The sequence below is a fragment of the Parambassis ranga genome, chromosome 7, assembly GCF_900634625.1.
Source record: "Parambassis ranga chromosome 7, fParRan2.1, whole genome shotgun sequence".
NCBI lineage: Eukaryota > Metazoa > Chordata > Actinopteri > Ambassidae > Parambassis > Parambassis ranga.
The window spans coordinates 18,601,024-18,625,313 of record NC_041028.1 but is presented as its reverse complement, the minus strand read 5'-3'; the positions used below and the strand labels follow the sequence as shown (position 1 = coordinate 18,625,313).

The following is a 24,290-nucleotide window of genomic DNA, read 5'->3' as shown; positions in this document are numbered from 1 at the left end:
CGTCATGCTGATATATCAACTCCCCCCTCTCTCTCCCTCCCTCCCCTCTCTGTCTCACACACTCACCACTTTGTTCTGTGGTACCTGTGCATGCAAAGAAAGTTGCAGTTTATAAATCACTTGAATGTATGCTGCTCTCTAGCTACAGAGACTAAGTCGCTGGACATTTGAATTATTTTCTGTGACCTGGAACGGTACATCAGTGCATTCAACGTTTAGAACAGGGCTCATAACCATCATTGGATGGAGGAGGATGAGGGAAGAGTTTGAAAATTTGAATACACACCCCCTTACACCAAACACTGAAAAAAGGTGGGTTTAAATGTCAAACCTCAGGTGAAAGTCAAACTCCACAGTGGGAGAAAACAGAACTGCCTGTGGTGTTTAGAGCAGTGCTGTTAAAAGCAGACTTGTTTGTGAAGGTCTGCTGTGCTGCCTGCAATCCCACCACCCCCCACCTGCCTCCTACTGCAGCCTGTTGCCTCTGTATGGGTCCTATACTGGACAATAGAATGATGTACTGTTAGCATAAACATGACCATGTTTGGGGATGTACGTGTTTTGTTGGCAGGTTTACATGTTGATGTAAAAACAGAACAGGTTTGATTGTGGAAGATATGGTTATTTTCCCTGTAAACACAGAAATATAATCACCAGGAAGAGGGAGCACATGAGGGAGGGGAAGACACCTGACACAAGAGGGAGATCAGTGATTTCAAAATAAACACCAGAAACAATACAAACACAACAGAACTACAAAATAAAAGCCCTGGCTCAGAGCTGAAAAACCTTGCACCCACTGAGGTCCTCCACCACATGTTTCCCCACCAAACTGATGAAGCTGGTGGATGGGCAGAGAAACGTCTTCAAGAAAACTCTAGTTAGTCCAGAAACCCTGCTTCAACCTTCTGAACTTCCCCACATGCTAATTCATCAGATAACAACGCTGCGATTCACCAGGCTGTCAGCAGATTGCTTCCTGCTTCCTTTCAGACAATCTGTTGTGTGGTCAGTTTTTCCATGTGACCTCATGCATGTGACTTCCTTATGATTTGTTCCATTGTTCTGTAGTCTGCGTGTTCTCTGTATATGTTTCTGTATGGCACGGAAAAATATAACCTTTTAGTCACAGTATTGATCAGCTGAAATGTTTACTACTAAAGCACAGAGTCATGAAGGGTAATGAATAATACAGAGAAGAGAGCAGAGGAACCAGGAGGAAGCAGGGCTTCTTTAGAAGGATGTGAAAAATGCAGCAAGGGCAGAAATGAGGAAGTCTGGGAACAGGTTGTTTCATAACAGCAGTTACAACAGATTAATCAGAAAACAACTGTGAAACCTGCAACATTCACATAAGAGCTTGAAGGAGCAGGAAACAAACCTCTACACGTCCAGCTGTCCTGCTTTAAGCTCTTGAATGAAGAAATGATCTGATGACTGAGAATCTTCTTTGACATACGAAACAATGATTGTCAGTGCTGAGGCTGTCATCTCTGTGAAGTGGGAGGTGAGGATGATCAGTCACAGAGATGCAGCACAGCAGGGTGTGAAGGAGCATCACCTTGGAGGTGTGCTTCTGCAGAAGCTGCCAAGAACTTCATCAATTGAGGAGGAGGAGGAGGAGAAGCTGCTCAACACTTACAGACTGTGTCTGTCACCCCCTACTCACTATATATTGGCCTATGTAATGTGTTTGCCATAGTGTAGTGCTGTCTGACTGTGTAGTGGAATTTGTTAGACCCTATATAGTAATACCACTGCAATGACATATTTAACATGGCTGAGAATATGATGTGTGGTGTCTGAATGTGGTTTTATTTCCTACAACAAGCTCCACATTTAGTGAAGTGTGTGAATCATCTTGTCTGCATCTAATAAAGAACTTCCTCCACCCTCATGTGTATCACAGTCTTCATCTGCAGCTTCATGATATGAAATAAAATGATTTAAATAGCATCACTCGAGCATTTGGTTTAACTTGTGTGGAGTTTTGACATATTCACTGTATGGATTCTTTGATTATGGTCAAGAACGATGGTCTGTATTACTACAGTGACTTTTGATCTTTGACCTTCAAATTCTATTCACTTCATCCTTGAGTCCAAGAGAAGGTTTGAACCGAATCTGAAGATATTCTGGACACATGGACAAATAAATAGACAACCTGAAATCCTCAGTCCTCCAGCCATGACTGACACACAGGCATAGAAATAGTGTAACAGTATTTTGGGGTCTTGTTTGTGTTTAGTGTTTTGATGGTTTGAACGTGTTCACTTGAAGCCATTATTTCTGTAATATTATATGATTGACATTATTTGTATTTTACTTAAATGTATCATTAATATTTTACACTGAATTATTGTTTATTTGATTATATTCAAGATTTTGATGAAGCATATCTAAAAACCATCTGATCATAGTGGGTCTTTATCAGGCAAATGCATAAGTTCCACTCTTCATGATTCAGCAGCTTGTAGATCCACAGCAGCAGTAACTTGAAGTCATGGTTTCCTGCATGTCTTCATCAGTCTCTCACACATTGTGGTGGAATATTAGCCCATGTAGTCGTGCCTGCAAGCTTCAGCTTGACCTGTTGCTGTAACAAACCTGTCTGTAACAAGCTGCAGTCGTTGGAATGTGCAACAAGTTCAGTCCTGCTGAGCTACCGTATAAAACAATACAATAACACACAACATGAACACAGTGAAACACAATCTTTCTGTTTAAGGATTCATTATTTACACAATAACTCTATATTATACATCATATTTCAGAATAAATGAGCTAAAAAGTGAAAGTGCTCCTTTATTATACATCAAACAGTGCCTGTCATGGAGTGGAACAATCGGCGCCATCTGGTGCATTTACGTTAAAAGTGCACACATGGCCACTGCACTGTAAACTCTCTTATCTTAGCATGTTGCTACTAACATTAACACTAAAATGAGGGTGAACACAGATCGTTCTCAGACTCGTGGCTTTGGTAGTTGTTCCTGTTTCTTTGGAGGATCATGAAGTGGGCATCTAGCAGGTATCTGGTCAGGTGATACTTTATAACACACACAGACTTTGGGTTTAACTATGCAGTCTTTAATGCAAACCAACACTGAGTTTAACACTTTGTTTAACACTGTGTTTGATTTACCTGAGGCCATCACTCAGAAGATGTGAGAACATTAATGTTACATCAGAATTCATTCATATTAAAAGATTTTATTTATGTTTATTAAAAACTGATGCTTAAAGGTCGGGTAGGAGGTTTCATTCTGATGCACTTTTTGTTAAATTAGTGTAACTTCTCTTTACAATCTGATAGCAACCAATTAGTTCGGCAGTTTCGCTTTAAAACTAAGAATATGAATCATCTGTGGAAGCTATAAAACACTAAAAACATCAGCCAATCCTGCGAGATGCCCCTGCGTGGAGTATTGGCTGGTTGTCACTCTCTTCCTGCTCTGTGCATACAGACTGGTTTGGAGGCATGGCTTCGGGGTGAGCTCCAGAGAAAGTCTGGCTGACTCTCACTGAGTTTTTAAATCTCCTACCCTACCTTTAAGGATAGAGTAAATAGAAAAACTACACAGACAGAAAACAACGCATAAAAAATAAAAACATAACTATGCATGCACCACCGATCAACTGCATCACATACAGTAAGAACACTGATGTGTTTACATGTGCATTAGTATCAGGTTCTGTTGATGTGAACAGCTCAGAAACAGTATATGAGAACACTTATGTAAACACTTTATCAAGGTGTCATGATGTCAGATATCACAACACACCTGCATCTGATATAAACCATCTGGTATACAAGGACCTGAGAATCCAGGTTTGTGACTCAAACCCAGGATAATACAATCTGTGGCTGTAAGGCGCATGCAAACACACTGGCAGTAGCTTTATCTACTATGTCCTCTACTAGCACATAGAACAGTACCTTCAAGTGCTTCCTAAACTTTATTCCGGCCTTAGTCACAAAGCGAAGGCAGTTTTTATTTTCACTGTTTTGATCAACAAACACTGTCGAGCACCTGCTGTGAAAAGGCTGGATTCAGCAACCTTTGTGATAAAAAGGAAAAAGGAATAGACGAGAGAAAAACCTCCTTACATCTTGTCAGCAACATTAAAATTATTTAAAAAAATATGATGACTGCCTTCTTAGCGTCTTTGGTTTCTAAAGAAATGACCCAGAAGGGGTTTACATATAACAACAAAATAAATACAAACAGTATTTATAAACAATAACAAATACTATAAAAAATGTCATCAACTATGTAAATAGATTTTTTATCGCACTTAATCTGTAACTGTGTAACCACACTAGCAGTTCCAAACTGCTTGATCCCTTCAATGCTAATGTGCAGTATGAAGCAGCTACGGCTACATTCTGGATGCTATGTGAATCACTTAGTGTAGTATCTGTATGCTTCCTAATCCTAATGCTTTCTTTTGAAAATGAAATAATAAAGCGAGGTTTTTAGCTGTATGGGAGAATAATAAATAATACTCTAGCACACAGCAGGCTGTCCTCAGCTGCTGCTAAATAACAAAGTTCCTGCAGAGGGAAGGGTGTTCTCCACTGTTCACCTGAATCATATAAATAACACCAGTGATGTCACAGTATTCCAAAACACAGCAGACTGTTACTCTCAGGAACTTGGTCTTTGTCTCTGTTTGACCATAGGTCAGTAAACGTGTTCTAATAGTTCTTTGGTTTTTGCAAAAAGCTTGTCGTCATAGCAAAGATAAGACAAAGTACAGTAAATAAATAATAAAAAAATAAGAATACACATAGAAACACTAAGCTTAATAATGTTATTGATGTGGTGTCGGTCACACGTCCTCCCACAGTTCATCAAGCACACAAGTTAAGATATATTAATCATAATAACCTCATAAAAATACACACTAACACACACAAACACATAGAACAAGGAAACAGAACACTCAGGTGTGGATTGTTTAACATACGATCCCTCCACTCTAAGTCGCTCTTAGTTAATGATCTAATCATTGATCATCACACTGATATATTTTGTCTCACTGAGACTTGGTTATAGGATGAAGAATATGTTGCTTTAAATGAATCAACTCCGTCTTGTTATGTTAACTGTCATGTTCCTAGAGTTACAGGTCGCGGAGGACTGGCAGCAATCTACCGCTCCAGTCTTCAGATGAATCCTAAACCTAGGTCTACTCATACTTCTTTTAAAAGTCTCACTCAGCCTGTCTCACGGAAGCTGGAAGAAGTCAGAATTTGTTTTACTTGTCATAGTGTATCGTCCACCTGCTGCTGCTTATTCAGAGTTCCTGCTGGAGTTTTCAGACTTCTTCAAGTTTAGTGCTCAGCACAGATAAAGTCATTATAGTGGGCGACTTTAACATTCATATGGACCTTGACTCTGACAGTCTGAAGACTGCCTTCAACTCACTCTTGGATTCAGTTGGGTTCTCTCAGTTAGTAAATGAATCCACACACTGTGAAAGTCACACCCTCGACCTGGTTCTCACCATGGCCTGGAAGCTGAGATAGGTCCTTTCAGACAATCTGTTGTGTAGTCTCAGTTTTTCCAGCTCTGTCATGTGACCTCATGTATGTTACTTCCTTATGAATTGTTGCTGCCGCTGTGTGATGCTGCAGGTATGAACTTAACTCTTCTTCTCCAAAGAAGTAGTAGAACACCCAGAATGCACTGGGCTTGTTATTGTCTAACTAAAAACCAGTTAGCTTAGTACTAAACTCAGGATGAACCCAGATCTATCTCTTCAGGCAGCTGCTTTGGTTGTTTGTTTCTTAGTCCACATGGCCTGCTGTGTTAATGTGATGTGGTCACTCCTATATACACTGAGACCTTGTTGCAGTGTACAGCTGATGGTGAATATGACAGCAGCATTCCAAATTGTGGTCACCATAGAAACTATGTACACAATGAGGTAAAACAGGTCCAGATGGTGTGAAGTAACAAATCTGTCATGTTAACATCGCTGATAGTTGGCACAAATAATAGCATGGATAACTGTCTATAGGACATTACAGTTTAGCCAGTGTTACACCTACTGCATGGTGGAGCCCTACAGTCTTTAGAGAATAACAACACTGACTCAGGTGACATCATTTCAGATTTACACTTTATTTGTAAAATTGGTGAAAACACTTTGATTCTTTGTTCTAAAAAGATACACAGGAGAACATTCAAATGCTTAAAGGATGGATTTAGTGTAAGGCACTTAGACTAGTTGGGTATATTTTGACTACTAAATAAAATAATAAAATAATACATTTACATAGTCAAACCACAGACAGAAAATCAACAATAAAGTCTTTCTATAGTTAGAATACATTAAACATCTTAAACCCTTCAATGCTAAAAATGCTTCCTTCATGTGTGTAGTGTGTACTATGTTCCTGCTTCCTGAAATCTTCCATTGTTCTGTAGTCTGCGTGTTCTCTGTATATGTTTCTGTATGGCACGGAAAATATAACCTTATAGTCACACAGTATTCACAGTATTAATAAGCTGGAGTCATGGAGGGTAATGAATAATACAGAGAAGAGAGCAGATGAACCAGGAGGAAGCAGGGCTTCTTTAAAAGTATGTGTAAAATGCAGCAAGGGCAGAAATGAGGAAGTCTGGGAACAGGTTGTTTCATAACAGCAGTTACAACAGATTAATCAGAAACCAATGCTAAAAAACCTTCAATGCTAAATTTCCAGTGTTAATCACCTTCAGGACATTCTGGGTCCTTCATGTGTGTAGTGTGTACTATTTTCATGCTTCCTGAAATCTTTCTGTTGGAAATGAAATGATAGAGGTTGTTTAAAGCTGGGTGAGAGGCACACTTTGTTTTCTCTGTTGTGCCTTCTTGAGAACAGTAGTGATGTCTCACTTCAAATCAGAGGAGAGAGAGGAACACGGGTCTGGGTTGTTACAAAGAGCCACAAAGATAAGAACATTAAATTAGACCCTTACATTCTAACAGAGTGGAAGAGAGTGTGCAGTACAATGAGAACAGGAGTGCAGTACAGACCACTGCTGTAACACTAACAGGTTAGAAGAAGGTTGATCATATGTCACAGTAGCAGGTCATTCTGACTCTTTTAGGGTGTTTTCACACTTGGTCCCTTTCAGCCCTCTAAACAAACTAAGATCGCTGACTCAGCATGTTTTGATTCATTAGAAACATTTTTATGGTCTAAATTCAATTTCTCAAACATACCTGATTGTTTTGCTTTAATTTACATCAATGATATATATATATCTATATCATAGATATACATATATCTATGATATATATGATATATGATATATATATATATGATCTATATATCTATGATCTAGATATGAGATATAATACACAATGCCCAAAACAACCGCAGTGAGGATGAGTTCCACAATCACTGCTACATTTGTTGCTGTTTCTCCACATTGAGCATCATCTGAAGGAGTTCCTGCTTTGATCAGCTGCAGCTTTTCTGCTTCACACCTGGAAGAAGAGAGAAACATGTTTACAGGAACATTCAAAGTCAGTGTGTGTGTGTGTGTGTGTGTGTGTGTGTGAGATATGAAGCTTCACTTACTGTCTGTGTGGCTGACAAGATGTTAATGTTCCATCTGAAAATGTTCCATCACTGCAGTCAGAGCACTCTGTGTCTTTATAGGCTGTTCCTGCACACACACACACACACAGAGCTTCCATGTTTAGAGAGCTGATTACCCGACAGGCAGGCTACAGTTCGTCCAGCTGGGTGGTGTCCTGTCTGCAGGCATGTGGGGTGGGGGGTGTTCCCCGAACAATGGGGATGCACAAAGTGCCCTTTCGTCAAAGTGAATTTTTATTTTATTTTTTATCATTATATTGTGTGACAGTCAGTCTGTGTGGTCCAAAATAATAGTAAATGGACCGATATAATAATAAATTAGCTCTACGTTGGTCGGTCACATGACCCTCTCTGCCTTGACATGCCCTGTAGCTGAGCGCTGCTAAGCTGGTGGCCACTGCTGGTGGCGACACTGAGGGAGTAAACTCAATGGCGGTTTTGGGCAAGGGGAGTAATTCAATGTAGAACCACCACTGTGTGCCGTGGTAAATCTCCTGAGCTGGATGGGATTCCTCCTGAGTTTTACACCACCTTTTGGGAGTATTTGGGGCCCCTGGTGTTTGACATAGTCCAGGCGTCATTGGAAGCAGGTTCTTTTTCTAGAGATGTTAATACAGCAATCATATGGCTTCTTCTTAAGAAAGTTAAAGATCCCCAGGAGTGCTCAAGTTACAGGCCCTTAACCCTTCTGAAAATATTTGCTAAGCTACTGGCTCACAGGCTTCAGCCTTTCATGCCCAAATTGGTTCATTGTGACCAAACAGGCTTTATCAAAACAAGGACCTCATTGGATATCGATATCGATATATAGTATCTGTGGTCTTTGATGCAGTCATTAGGCCTTGGATCTAATTTTATAAAAATGGTCAAAGTGCTCTACAGCAATCCAACAGCTATAGTCCTCACAGGCAAAACATGTTCCCCGACTTTCAACATAGCCAGAGCCTCCAGACAAGGCTGCCCTTTAAGCCCTCCTATTTGCTCTTTCACTGGAGCCTCTGGCTCAAAGAATTCATTTGTCTGATGACATTACCCCTATAATGGTGAATAACACAAAACATAGTATATCTGTGTGTGCGGACGACGTCCGTTTATATGTGGGGTGTTCCCAATCAATACCTACTATAGGCTATAAGATTAATTGGGATAAATCTGACTTTTTGCCATTGATAGATTGAGATCTATTTCCTTACCTGTTGGCATCCCTGTAGTTAAACAGTTTAAATATCTAGGAATTGAGGTGTTTCTTTCTTTCTCTGTCCTCTATTGTTAAAAATAATTATTATTATTGTCTTATCCAAGATTGTCTCTGATATTTGCCTAACTCCCTCAGATCGCATGTGCTTCCTCATATCAATTTTTTTAAGCTTTATGATCCAACTCCTGCCTCTTTCTCGTTACTGGGATAGATTACAGAGAGCGATTACTAAATTTGTGTGGAACGGAAAGCGTCCCTGCTTGAGACTGTCCAGGTGGTTTATCGCTCCCTAATTTCAGACTTTACCATTGGGCTTTCACTCTATGCCCTTTGGTTGCCTGGTGCAATGATTTGGTGGAAGTGGCTTGGTGTTCGCTGGAGGAATCCCTGGCAGGCCCATTAAAGCTTAAAGAGATACTATTTGCAAACACTCCTCAGAATAAAAGTATGTCTCGGTTTGGTCTCATTCTATCCCATGTTATTGCAGTCTGACGATGTGCTGAAAAAGCATGCAGGATTAAGTCTAGCTGGAACCCATATTCTGCAATCTTTAACAATGACAGGATTTTTGATCAATAAGTGCTCCATAAAACGAACTCACTGTAGACAATGGTATGATAATGATGTACGCTCCCTTGGTAAAATATTTGGTGATGAAGGACTTTTGTCATTTGAGGATATTTGTGTCCAGTTTAATTTGCAGCGCTCTACTTTCTTCTTTTACCTCCAGTTAAGAACTGCTATGAAAATCTATGGTGTACCTTGGCAGACCCCACTTTCAGACCACCCATTGCTTAAATTGCTGAATGGTACTTGTGGATCTAAGGGCCTTATTTCGAGGCTTTATTTGCATATTTTAGAGGAGATGTATGACCCGTTACAACTGGATGCTTGCTGGAGAACTGATCTTCCCAACTTACCTCCTGATTTTGACTGGGAAGCTGTTTGGGACTCTGTGCTTTGTTCATCCAAGAACCCTGATCATCAGCAAATTCACCTGAAGTTTGTTCACCGGACATATATTACTCCTCGTAAACACATGAAGCTTAAAACTGACCCAAACTGTACCTTGTGTCATACTTTTTTTATTATTATTATTATTATTGTTATTATTATTATTTCTCGGAGGTGATAAGAAATAATCTGTCTGCTCTTTTATACGCTAATATCCCTCTGTCACCTAGGGGTTTTGTTGTTGAATGATATGTCCCATCTTAAATTACATAAAGCGCAGCAAAAGGTCTTCCTCGCTGGTCTAACTGCTGCCAAGAAGATGGTGGCAACAAGGTGGAAACCCCCACATTCCCTGTCGTACCGCCAGTGGGTGTCTTTTATTGATGTTGCATCGCATGATTTTTACACCGCTCTGTGCTTCTGCATCTGTGTCCACTCCACCATACAAACCCTGACAGTTTGATGGCTTTATTTGTTCTGTATGAGTTTTTGTAATGTTATAAAATGCAAAATAAATAAAAATTTGGTAACAAAATATATATATTTGTGTGAGGATAATATATGTATGCGAGAGAGTCAGAATGAATTATGTCTTGTACGGCAATTCATACAAAATAAAATGTATTTTTTGTAAAATAAGCAGGATAAAAAAATTGTATGACTTAATGTTAAAGTCAGAACAAACCCACCTTTCTCTTGGATGTACTGTCCTGGTTTACAGCTTCTGTGTTTCTGTGTTGTTGCACAGCTCTTCCCTTTAGAGTCAGTACAGTAGAATCCCTCCATTGGTTCACAAACAGTGTCTGATGTTTCTGTACATGAGCTCCTTACCTTCAGACCAGGACCTGTTAACACACACGAGACACTCTGTAAGTTAGACCAGCTGTTAACACACATTAACCTGCTGAGGTTCCTCTGAGCACTGAGCAGTGACTTGTACCACATCCATCTTACTATTCAAATGTTCATGCCTTCATCATGATGCCAACTACACACCTGGTTTGTGGGTGTTGTGACTGCAGACAGGTCATGACTTTCATGCAAACACAATCAATCCACAGACAGACACATGCCCAAGTACTCCATCTACATTTCTAGCCCCTGCTGTGGTGTCTGCAGGACTTCATTTAGAAATAATCACACGCAGCACACTACACAAACACACACATGCAGCACACTACACAAACACACACAGATACAGCAGCTTAGGGAAATGAGTTATGAATGACAAGATGAATGCCAGATGAGTGCAGCAAGAACCCACACAAAGTGTGAAAATGTAAACATGCAGCATCTCACCAGTAACTGTGGGGACTTGTTCATGTTACTGTTTAAATAAAGAACAAAAAATCATCATCCAAACACCTCCCTCCACTGTAAAGTGTACCAAAAGGAAGCAAAGTCTGGCCTTTGAATCTGTGAAGTAGGTAATTTCAGGAATGAGTGTTGTGGGTGATGTGACCTGATGCGAGCCATGTACTGCATCGCTGCCTTTATCCTTTAAAGCATTTACACCAGAGATATTACCATCCACTGTACTTAAATTAAAGAGGGTGCAAAACATGTCAAAACTATTTGAAGTCTTCGGCCTGTGGAGATTTTAAAAGACGATGGCATGGGACCGATAGCATGATGCAGACCAAGATGTAGTCAGCCCAAGCAGCAACAAGTGAACGACATAGCTCAAAATATCAGTAACATTTACTCAACACTATCAAAGATTTCTGAAGATCTGGAGGGTGGTGATGTGTCGTTCACAAACGTTTTGTTCTATATGAACTAATCTATTGTATCACTCAGGAGTAAAGAGTCATCGTGTGAGTGATTCAGCAGTCAAGAATTTAGGAGAACGCTGTAGTAAACAAGAGTGCATTCAGTCAGGTTTTTGAGCAGACCTCAGGGATTCAGCAAGGTTGTTCCACAGGTGAGGAGCAGAATAGCTGAACCCTGCTTCACTTTATTTTGACCTGACCCTGGGTACACAGCAGGCCTGTCCCTGATGATCTCATGCTCAGAGTAAACAGCGCTCCTTTCATGTAGCGCAGCTTCATTTTTCAAATATTGCAGTGACAAATGACAAAGTTGAAGAGTTGTATCAAGAAAATAAAGCTCAATTCACACACAGGATATTATTGAATAATAATAGTAATTTCTGCACAAAAAGAACCATGTCAGCTGCTATATAAATATATAACAGTCCTTGTCTTTATTTTTATTTATTTTTGGTGTTATTTCTTCAATATAGTGCATACTTTATTTATTTGATGTATTGATCTTGTTATTTTTATTTTTTTGTCTTTTGTTGTTGTTGGTTTAGTTATTTTATGTTTTCTCTACATCGATGCAACTAGTGTAGCTGTAATAGCTGCACATGAAGGAGCACAGCAGGAGATCTTGACAAGGTCTCTGGGGGGGGGGGTTATTGTTAGTATTGTTTTGTTGAAATGGTGAAAATAAAAATGTTAATAAAAAAAGAAGCAGAAAAACAATTTTAAGTAGTAGAGCGGGGATACCTTTAAAATTGGGCTCAGATGTTACAGAAACTTACCTGCAGCACAGTTTGAACAGGGGTAACACTGTCTCCGTCCAGTCGGTGTGTCCATGTAGGTACCCTCTGAGCAGGCAATACATGAAGTAGCTCTGTACTCTCTACAGTGTGTTTTAACTCGAGTCCCTGTTAAAAAGAGGATCAACATTGTAATAAAAATTTGATTCATTTCAAATGGTTGTTTCTGAAGATAACCTGCATGTCCTGAGCTCTACAAAGTGACTGACACTTATAACTAACATGAGATAAAGCCAAAGGGGGTCTACTTATGAATAATTTCCAGTCTGCAGTCTCTGAGAGACATGAGTGTGTCAGAGAGTCTGTATCACACTGCAGCATCACACCAGCAGGTGCTCCACACATGCAAGGAGATCATTCTAATAGGTCACAGCTTAGCCAGTGGGATAAGAGCCAACTGAAGAAGTAAAAGAAAAAGTTAAGAAAAAACTGTGGGACAGATCTAGAAGGGTTAGTTTACATTAGTCTTTAGTAGGCCCAAGTTTTAATATTTAAAGAAGCTTTAGTGATAGTGCTGTTGTCTCTGCATGACACATACGATGTACATGTGGAGGTTAGGGCTCCTTTAAGAGCCGTTCATTTAAATATCTGCCTGTATTTATTCTTAACGAGCCAGTCTGGAGGTAGCTCATTTGATCTGGAAGATAGTTATGAGGGAGAAATGATAGGGTAAGATTTGGATCAGAATCATTCAAATTGATCCACTTATTGATCAATAGTGGTATATTGATTATTTATATTGATTATAATTTCATTTCATGTGGACTGCACATGTCCAATGTGGCACCATGTCCCTCTGGTTTGACAGTGAGATCAGTATTTTGGATTTACTCTTTGTATAAAATGTGTGTAAATAAAGCTACATAGTCTACATTGATTCATGTACATGCAACACCGAAACAACTTTGTGGCACAATAACAAATTAAGCAGACTACAATCAACTTCCCTGCAAAACATTTAGTGCATGATGACATCATGCAACATTTCCATATCAAATTTCTCTTTTGGGATCATTAAAGTACATCTATCAAACTAAGCTCGCATGTGTATGCTGCTGTGCTTCTCCCCATGTGTCTGTTTTCTGTCTCACTGAAATGTGTGTATCCGTGTGACCCATGGCAAAAAACAAAAACAGGAGAAAAAGAATGGTTTGTTTCCCATGTTAAAGAGTTATTTAATAGACCCAAATCTTTTCTGTCACAACCCTAAAGAATACATTCAAACTAAGTGGATTTTACCTGGAAGACACAGGGGACAGCATTCATCTGCTATCTGATACTCAGCAGGAGGACATGTGAGGCTGTGACTGCTGAGAGCTTGTAAAATGGTGATCTGTGAAAAGGAGGAGAAGTTGTTTTATACAGTGGAAGTTAAAGCTGTGATGTATGTATGAAGGTTAGCACTCTTCCATTGGACCACAGCTCTGTGACAGCAGCAGTCTACCACCAGTCTGCACTGTTGATGAGGCAGTTGGCTCCAACTGTTGTCAAATTGTGAGGACAACTAGCACTCCACATCCAGACCCCTTGTTGTTAAGTCATATCTGTTGGAGACCATCCACTGGTGCATGTTCCTGGCTTAAAATGTCATAAAGTGGCTTTAAAAAAAGGATCTCCTAAACCACTAAGGGGAGCCATCTTCTGCTGCTCCTGCCTAAGCCTGGTTCAGCCCGCTATTGTCCATTACACAGGGCTCTAGAGTGTGACCATTTTCTTTTAATTTCTCAAAGGTGCAACCAAAAAATATCAGAGGTCGCACTTTGAAAAGTGTGTGCAAAACTCATACGGCCCTCTCACTGCACCGCGCACACAGACAGACAGGTATTAAAGACGCTTCGCTGCAGAAACCGCAGTTCAGGTGAACATGCAGCGGAGGAGCAGGATTTGTTGCTACTATGCGGGTTTTGCCTGAATGAGTGATGATAACGAGCCGGTAATGTTCAGGGAGGGGGCGTGACGTGCTCGTAGCATTATAACAGACTGAACAACAGGTCTGACGGACAGTATCATCTGACCTGCGTAGTTCATCCATGAAGGCTGAGTCACTCTGATTGACAGCAGTCAGCTGGTTTTAAGGAGTTATAGAACATGGTTACATGACGAACGCCCATTTAAAAAGTATTGTTATTATCCTGCTATAGTGGACCATTGTCTGCCAGGATGATGTCTGCATACAGCTAAAACTGTAACAGACAGAATGAAAAGTCTGTCAGCTGGAGCTCAGCTTTAGAAAGAGAGGAGACAGAGGCAGAGGGGAAGAGAGGTGAGGAAGATGAGAGAAGAGATACTGTAGCTGCATTAGAAACGTGTTGAAGAAAACAAAATACTCAATCACAACTATTAAATAAATAATGGTGTTTATAATTTTAATCATTTTTAATTCACATTGGCAGATAGATAAGTGAGGAGTGACAGCCAGAAAACACAGAGAGAAAGCAAACAGGGAACTGAAGAGTGCTGTAACTTTGAATCTTCATTATGGATTTCTGACATGCAGACTTGTTGGCTAGTTTGTCCATAATTTGAATGAGTACTATCAGTACTTTATCAGTATTTAAAATACTTTTTATTTAACTGTGTTCATTATACAAGGTCCAAATTCATTTTAAGATGTTATGTGATTATTAAGCCTATTCATATGTACAAAATGTGCTGATGCGTACAAAAATATACAGATTAAGTGTGATGCGGTGCACCTAATTTTTGTGCTGGTGCACCTAAGAAAAAAAGTTAGGCGCACCAGTGCAACCAGTGCAAAAAGTTAGTCTAGAGCCCTGCCATTACAGCATGCAGCTTTTTCAATGTGTCCATCTCCACCACAGTTTTAATAAGTCCTGCTCCTGCAGAGTATTGAGCCTTTTTTTACCAGCCTGTCCAGCCACTTGGTGTTTTTGTCCATCAGGACATTCTGCACCATAAAAGAGGGCACTGACCACCAATCTGTGATAAAACCTGTGCAGCATCTCAGGCTCTGCAGGAAGGAGAGGTTCCCCTGTGCTTTCCTGTAGAGGGTGTCAATGTTTGACCAAGCAGCGATGGTCATGTTTGAGATGATGTGAGCTTTGTTGCACGGTGTGTTATCCTGCTGAAGTATCCATCAGGGGACGGTACATTGTGCTCATAAAAGGATGGGCATGGTCAGCAACAATGGTCAGGCAGGCTGTGGTCTGTAAACCTGGCTTAAATGGTACTAAGGGCCCTGCAGTGTGCCAAGAAAATCTCCCCCACACAAATTATTGTATTGCTGTACAGGTCGTTTGTGAGGAGCATCAGTATAAATGCATAAATACAAGCTTGCTGTCATTTACCAACAACGATGCAGCTGTCCAAGGATTTCTTCTTGAAGTCATTTTATATGGAATGTTCAAAGTTTTCATGAGCTGAAGACACCATCTCACTGAGACCTGAGAGGAGGCGAGTTTTAACAACTGGACCACATCTGGAAGCAGAAAGAAGTGAGATATAAAGAGCAGCAGACTGTGTGACAGTCAGGAGAAGCTGCTCACATTTATGATGAAAACACAGTTTCACTTCCACCTGCAGTATCACTGAGAACTGTAAACTGTAAACAGAGGAATCATTAATCTGATACAGTAGCTGTTCAAAGTCCCTCCACATTGTCCCGTGACTGACAGACTATGGGAAAGATGTCTGCTTTAGTTAGTCTGCCGCCCTGTGTCCAACACAGGCACAGCGTTTGGAACATGAGAATAAATTAGAATATCTGGTCTTTGTCAGATTAAAGTTATCACGTGATTTACCCTCACATCTATACTCTTCATTTCTGAGTAAATACTGGCAGCTGTTTACTGTGTGGCTGCATCTGAGCTGATCAAAACAACCAGCACAGACTGACGCAGCTGTCAGAACAGAACAATCTGATAAATAAACCATACATTTATAGTGTTGGTGGATCATCAGAATATTTCCATGTATCAACTCTGACAGTATGTACGACAAACATGCTGTTTATGGATGATATAATGAGCATTTAGCGATACTGACCGTGTTCTGTGCCAGATATTCTCCGAACTGTCTGCGTGTCTGCGTCTTTACAGAGCTCAAGCGTACTTCATGGAACATCGGGAAAAACAACTTCATGGTAATAATCCTGCAAAAACGGTTATTATAGTGCAGCAGTATTTCAAAAGAGTTACAGGGGACTTCCAGTCAGGTTTGCCAGATCTGAGTGATAGTTTCAGCGAAAACCGAAAGTGAAAAACTGTAACAAGCAAAGGCAACAGCACAGACTGGCCACACCTTCCTGATCAATATTCAATACCAACATGAGATGTGATTAACCAAACACTAGAATCCAACTGACTGTAAAATTATTCAACAACTAGCCCTCTGCTCTCACCTATAGGCGCATTGTGTGTTCGCGCACAGGGAGACGAGTGTAGGTCTATCAAACGTTTCTCTTTAACATCATATTATTACTTCATCACCAATGACTGACATAAAACAAACAAACTAATAGAAACTGAGGGGGAGGACACTGCTGATTTATTGAAATGAATCAAGTGACATTTATTTTTGCCATAAAATGACAGCTGCAATATTTTCTAAAAACCCGCCATATGCTGTGAAAACCCGCAGGTTTTTAAAAGAAGTCCATGGGCCAATCAGGCAACACTGCTCCAATCCTCACCGTGAGTGTTCAGCCTATCAGAATGAAACAGCTTTCAAAGAGAGGTATAGCTTAACTCCAGTGCTAATAAAGGTTCATTCAGAGCCACAGGGCAGAGCATGGAGAGTGGTAAGGAGTAAATTCTGCGGTTGAAAGATGGTCAATACAGTCCGACATTCCTGGTCTGCGCTGGTAAAACCGGCACATCAGATGTTGTTGTAGCCGATTTATCAGGAGAGGGAGGAGAGAGCTATGACATTAATACAAGTTTTATATTCTCCTTTTTATTTTAAAACTCTTTAGCCTAACTCTTAGATATTAGATATTATATACTTAGATATTACGTGACTACATACATCATACAAAAGGAATGACGGGTGCGTCGCACCATAATCTCTAAGGCACCAAACTGGCTAGAGCCAGCTCTGTGTGTGCTATTCATTTATTTTATTAACCATTCTCATTCTGTGTAGCATTTTAAATATGAAATTCTTGGCGTATCTTAAATGTACTAAATGTTTAGATTTGCTGTATTTGACTTTCCTCCTTTTTGTCGTCATCGATGTGTGGGTAATTCAGAGCTCTTCCTCTTAGTGTTCACTCAGTATATCTGAAACACAACACAATATTTTTAACTGCAGAAAACATTCATATTAAGAATACCTTTGTTAGTCCCACAATGGGGAAATTGCGTATATAATGACGCTCATCAGTTTGTCTGACAGTGTCTAATGTCCAAAATCTTTGTCTAATGATCTGACTTTAGCAATACTGTTGTGATCCTGTGTTCTGTTTAATCCTCAGTTTCCCTGATTATTTTTAGAATAACTGTATTTCCATAGTTTCTTTCTTTTCCTGTCTCTGACCTCCTGTGTGTGTGTTTGTAGTTGTGTCTGTGTTCCTGTTTTATATAAAGTCCATGTTCCCTTTTGAATTCCTGTGTGTTTTATTTCTTTGTGTTTCCCTCCTTTTGGGACTGCTTGCCCCGCCTAAAGTATATGCACACACCTGTCTGTCATACCTGACCTAAATAATCTTGGCTCCACTCATACATGGACAGAGCAGTCGATCACATTAAACTCGCAGCCGCCACCCTCCTATCGTCCCACGACCGGCACGAGCTGTGGTCTTTCAGGTGGATTGGACAAATCTCCCAGGAGGAGTTCGTAAAAGTGCTGGGAGTGAAAAATGCGAAATGGCACAGGTTTTTCAAAATGGCGGACTTCCTGTGCGTTTTAGAGGATAGCACCAAGAGACTTTTTTTCTCAGTGTACCAATTTTCATGGTGCTCTTGCACCATTCGGTGCTCAGGCCCTAAAAATAAACGCTTGCATTTCAATAACTAAATATTCTATAATTCCTCTACAGTCTCTGAGCTCCACACAAACAGGAACAGCTCTCCTCCTTCGCTTGGTGTGTACATGCTGTATATCAGTAAATCAGCAAAGCAACAAGTGTTTATAGAACACACCCTTCATGTTCCTGTTCCGTTTTACTATCAAACAGACTGCATGCACAACCACAAACAGTTGTTACACCCAGCTCTGTGAAAAATCTCATGAAAAGTCTGTTTCCTCCTACATATTTCACAGCAGTGTCTCTAAAACTGCAGCGACATTGGACCCCATTCCTCCTTAATTTCCCATGGAAGATTTGTTATTTAACGTATCTGCATTTATCATGTATATAAAGTGTTGTGTTGGTATTGCAAGACCCAGAAGCAGACTGTAGTCAGAGGTAAGGTTGAGGGCAGCAGAGAAGGTGGCAGACCTTGAGGACGGAGAGAGGATGAGAGGCATCCTGGAGAAAACAGGAAAGATGATTACTGATCGAAAGAGAAGAAATAAACACTAGCAAACAGTCAACACTAGAAATCTGGAATTCAAAAGAACTCAGCAGCTAGATAGTTACCGCAGATGGTGGACAATCCAGCATCTGCAGCCCTGCAGAGTTATATAAGCAGGAGTACGGAGTAGCCTATATGAGGCCTACGTATGCCAGCAGCCAGCCACCAGGAAACCACACCAAGTCACACAAGCATGTCCATACACACAACATAAGGACAACATGATCTTTACCTAGACCAGGAGTCACTAACAGCCGGACCGTAGTCCTGTTGACTGTAAGTCAAACAGCAGGTTATTCTTTAACAACCTCACGGGGCGCTATTTTAACCTTTCGTTGACTTTAGTGATACAAAGACCCACTATGATGGCTTAGTGCATGAGGAAACGCACAGTAAAGATGAGAGAAAGGGAAAACAGCGATACATCAGGGTTAACGTGGACTAGAACGGTCCAGTACGGCGTTCTGGTACCTTAAATAATGCTTTCGTGGGTTGCAGGTTGCGGTCTACTTGTTTCCGTCATGCTGATATATCAACTCCCCCCTCTCTCTCCCTCCCTCCCCTCTCTGTCTCACACACTCACCACTTTGTTCTGTGGTACCTGTGCATGCAAAGAAAGTTGTGGTTTATAAATCAGTTGAATGTATGCTGCTCTCTCGCTACAGAGACTAAGTCACTGGACATTTGAATTTTTTTCTGTGACCTGGAACGGTACATCAGTGCATTTAATGTTTAGAACAGGGCTCATAACCATCATTGGATGGAGGAGGATGAGGGAAGAGTTTGAAAAATTGAATACACACCCCCTTACACCAAACACTGAAAAAAGGTGGGTTTAAATGTCAAACCTCAGGTGAAAGGGAAAATCCACAGTGGGAGAAAACAGAACTGCCTGTGGTGTTTAGAGCAGTGCTGTTAAAAGCAGACTTGTTTGTGAAGGTCTGCTGTGCTGCCTGCAATCCCACCACCCCCCACCTGCCTCCTACTGCAGCCTGTTGCCTCTGTATGGGTCCTATACTGGACAATAGAATGATGTACTGTTAGCATAAACATGACCATGTTTGGGGATGTACGTGTTTTTGTTGGCAGGTTTACATGTTGATGTAAAAAGAGGTTTGATTGTGGAAGATATGGTTATTTTCCCTGTAAACACAGAAATATAATCACCAGGAAGAGGGAGCACATGAGGGAGGGAAGACACCTGACACAAGAGGGAGATCAGTGATTTCAAAGTAAACACCAGAAACAAACACAACAGAGCTGCAAAATAAAAGCCCTGGCTCAGAGCTGAAAAACCTTGCACCCACTGAGGTCCTCCACCACATGTTTCCCCACCAAACTGATGAAGCTGGTGGATGGGCAGAGAAACGTCTTCAAGAACATTCTAGTTAGTCCAGATGCCCTGCTTCAACCTTCTGAACTTCCCCACATGCTAATTCATCACATAACAAGGCTGGGATTCACCAGGCTGTCAGCAGTTTGCTTCCTTCTGTTGTGTGGTCAGTTTTTCCATGTGACCTCATGCATGTGACTTCCTTATGATTTGTTCCATTGTTCTGTAGTCTGCGTGTTCTCTGTATATGTTTCTGTATGGCACGGAAAAATATAACCTTTTAGTCACAGTATTGATCAGCTGAAATGTTTACTACTAAAGCACAGAGTCATGAAGGGTAATGAATAATACAGAGAAGAGAGCAGAGGATCCAGGAGGAAGCAGGGCTTCTTTAAAAGGATGTGAAAAATGCAGCAAGGGCAGAAATGAGGAAGTCTGGGAACAGGTTTCATAACAGCAGTTTCGACTGTTGAATCAGAAAACAACTGTGAAACCTGCAACATTCACATAAGAGCTTGAAGGAGCAGGAAACAAACCTCTACACATCCAGCTGTCCTGCTTTAAGCTCTTGAATGAAGAAATGATCTGATGACTAAGAATCTTCTTTGACATACGAAACAATGATTGTCAGTGCTGAGGCTGTTATCTCTGTGAAGTGGGAGGTGAGGATGATCAGTCACAGAGATGCAGCACAGCAGGGTGTGAAGGAGCATCACCTTCTGCAGAAGGTGTAAAAGATGTTCTGCAGTAGCTGCCAAGACCTTCAGGAGGAGGAGCTGCTCCTCACAGGCTGTGTCTGTCACCCCCTACTCACTATAATATATAAGAGTGTTCTTTTCAGTCAGACCAGCGTTTTTTGTGTTTTTACCTTGACATGTTTCGACTGCTTCCTGCAGTCTTCCTCAGAAGTCACATGATGTTTCCGGTGACGTGTCTGCCTGATTTTATGCAGGTTGTGGCGCCATTCTCCCACTACTCCAGGTAGTAGGGGAACAGCGCTATCTGTAGTCCGGCTTCTTCAGCACTGTGTTCCAGGTGTGGGACAGTGTGAAAGTCCCCTCGTCCTGGTTCATTGTCCCATTCATTGTCCCAACAATGGGACAATGAACCGGGACACCTGGAACACTGTCATGAGGAGACCAGACTGCTGTCCCACACCTGGGACTTCTGAGGAAGACTGCAGGAAGCAGTCGAAACATGTCAAGGTAAAAACACAAAACGCTGGTCTGACTGAAAAGAACACTCTTATAATTGAAAAAGTGAAGACCAAATGAACCTTGTCGAAATACCTACTAACTATATATTGACCTATGTAATGTGTTTGCCATAGTGTAGTGCTGTCTGACTGTGTAGTGGAATTTGTTAGACCCTATATAGTAATACCACCGCAATGACATATTTAACATGGCTGAGAATATGATGTGTGGTGTCTGAATGTGGTTTTATTTCCTACAACAAGCTCCACATTTAGTGTGTAAATCATCTCATCTAATAAAGAACTTCCTCCACAATCATGTGTATCACAGTCTTCATCTGCAGCTTCATGATATGAAATAAAATGATTTAAATAGCATCACTCGAGCATTTGGTTTAACTTGTGTGGAGTTTTGACATATTCACTGTATGGATTCTTTAATTATGGTCAAAAACGATGGTCTGTATTATTACAGTGACTTTTGATCTTTGACCTTCAAATTCTATTCACTTCATCCTTGAGTCCAAGAGAAGGTTTGAACCGAATCTGAAGATATTCTGGACACATGGACAAATAAATAGACAACCTGAAATCCTCAGTCCTCCAGCCATGACTGACACACAGGCATAGAAATAGTGTAACAGCATTTTGGGGTCTTGTTTGTGTTTAGTGTTTTTATAGTTTGAATGTGTTCACTTGAAGCCATTATTTCTGTAATATTATATGATTGACATTATTTGTATTTTACTTAAATGTATCATTAATATTTTACACTGAATTATTGTTTATTTGATTATATTCAAGATTTTGATGAAGCATATCTAAAAACCATCTGATCATAGTGGGTCTTTATCAGGCAAATGCATAAGTTCCACTCTTCATGATTCAGCAGCTTGTAGATCCACAGCAGCAGTAACTTGAAGTCATGGTTTCCTGCATGTCTTCATCAGTCTCTCACATCATTGTGGAGGAATATTAACCCATGTAGTCGTGCCTGCAAGCTTCAGCTTGACCTGTTGCTGTAAACAAACCTGTCTGTAACAAGCTGCAGTCGCTGTTGGAATGTGCAACAAGTTCAGTCCTGCTGAGCTACCGTATAAAACAGGGGTCGGCAACCCGCGGCTCTAGAGCCGCATGCGGCTCTTTAGCGCTGCCCTACGGCTTCCTGGAGCTTTTTCAAAAATGTTTGAAAATGGAAAAAGATGGGGGAGGGAAATATATTTTTTGTTTTTTCTGTAGGAGGACAAACATTCTTAACGTTTTCCAATGCTGTAAAAATGTTTATAATAAATATTAAATGTCAACATTTCTGTCAACGAAGATTTGCGTCATAGCCTGCGACACACGTTTCTATCGGCAGGCCGGGATGCCAGGTGGCTGTTGTAAACAAACCGGCGGCTGTGTGATGGCCCATGGATCCCAAAGGGAAAAAGAGAAAAATAACTGAGGAGAACAGAGGATTCAACGTTTCCTGGACCGAATCAGGCTCGCCTGAATGTTTGCTCTGTAGCGGGAAGTTGTCAAATAACAAAAAGAGTAATGTGGAAAGACATTTCCAGAGAAGGCATGTTACATTTGCAGCCGAGTACCCAGTTGGGAGTGAGATTGCATTACTTCTGGAGGAATTGCAGTCCTGCGTCAAGATTAAAGTTACATCTTACATGCCCGATGTTGAGAAGCTGACTATTGATTGAAAACAGACGTCACATTAAACGGGTAAGAACACAATCCTGTCATAGACACATTTAGTAACAAAGTGGCTGTTTTTATAAAGTGATTTCTGATTTTCGTCAGTATATATGTGGAATGACACTTAGGGATATTATTGTGTTTTGTTGCTCAGGTCCGAGGATAGCTGCCAAAAGAGAAGAGGATGCTGCTTCGTTTCACCCTTGCACTGACTTGCTTGGTATTTGCACAGAAATCAAACTTAAACTGTATTAACTTGATTTTATATACTTTACCTTTTCAAAAGGCTGCTGTTTTATTTTTATAAATGCAGGCTGCGTTTTATTGCACTCTGTTTGTTGCCCAGATAAGGGGCACGTTATGCACGTTCCATTTTGTTGTCGTTTTTTCGAATCCTCAAAATAAATATGACATCAAAAATCGGATTTCTTCATTGCATTTCTTTAATTTCCTCAAAGCAATTAAACATAATTCATTAATATTGTAATGGAGTTAAGTCACGTGGTGCGTCATTCCCTACAGGATGCGCTGCAGGGAAAATAAACATTTAATCATCAAGGCTCATTATGTATTTGTAGCCAACGTAGTCATTTTGATAGTAGCCTAATATAGCTAATATAGATACATACAGCATGTGTTGCCTTCATTAAAAGGCTAATATAATGCTTTTAATCGTTTGCGGCTCCAGACATATTTGTTTTTTTGGTCCAATATTTCAACATTTTGGGTTGCCGACCCCTGGTATAAAACATTACAATAACACACTACAGTGTGTTTAAGGATTCATTATTTACACAATAACTCTATATTATACATCATATTTCAGAATAAATGAGTTAAAAAGTGAAAGTGCTCCTTTATTATACATCAAACAGTGCCTGTCATGGAGTGGAACAATCCAGTCATGTATTTTGGTTGAGTTTAGCGCCATCTGGTGCATTTACGTTAAAAGTGCACACATGGCCACTGCACTGTAAACTCTTATCTTAGCATGTTGCTACTAACAACACTAACACTAAAATGAGGGTGAACACAGATCGTGCTCAGACTCGTGGCTTTGGTAGTTGTTCCTGTTTCTTTGGAGGATCATGAAGTGGGCATCTAGCAGGTATCTGGTCAGGTGATACTTTATAACAGCGGTCCCCAACCTTTTTTGCACCACGGACCGGTATCATGTAAAACAATACTTTCACGGACCGGCACAGAAAAAAAAGTGCATAAAGAGACAACTTACTCTTATGCTTAATTAGTGGGAGCCTTTGAGCTTTCTCAGCAA

General features: G+C 40.5%; 1 protein-coding gene and 1 pseudogene across 3 annotated transcripts; both read right to left on the bottom strand.

Moving 5' to 3' along the window:
• The window catches only part of LOC114438004 (tumor necrosis factor receptor superfamily member 14-like), a 111,314-nt pseudogene that overhangs the window by 45,967 nt on the left and 41,057 nt on the right, over positions 1 to 24,290 (bottom strand).
• Positions 6,116 to 16,518, bottom strand: LOC114438003 (tumor necrosis factor receptor superfamily member 14-like). Of its 3 annotated transcripts, none has more exons than XR_003670951.1 (8): positions 16,327 to 16,518; positions 15,630 to 15,760; positions 13,561 to 13,654; positions 12,304 to 12,429; positions 10,445 to 10,600; positions 7,583 to 7,670; positions 6,699 to 7,488; positions 6,116 to 6,360 (listed from the first exon to the last, which is right to left on the bottom strand). XR_003670951.1 is itself a non-coding variant. In XM_028409011.1 (8 exons), exons 2-8 carry the CDS (start codon positions 15,696 to 15,698, stop codon positions 7,236 to 7,238), a joined length of 696 nt encoding a protein of 231 aa, XP_028264812.1. In that variant the 5' UTR covers positions 15,699 to 15,760; positions 16,327 to 16,518; the 3' UTR covers positions 6,685 to 7,235. The 3 variants fall into 3 exon arrangements, 2 of the variants coding, with proteins under 2 accessions (XP_028264812.1, XP_028264811.1); XM_028409011.1 differs by lacking the exon at positions 6,116 to 6,360 and having other exon boundaries at positions 6,685 to 7,261; positions 7,352 to 7,488; XM_028409010.1 differs by lacking the exon at positions 6,116 to 6,360 and having other exon boundaries at positions 6,685 to 7,488.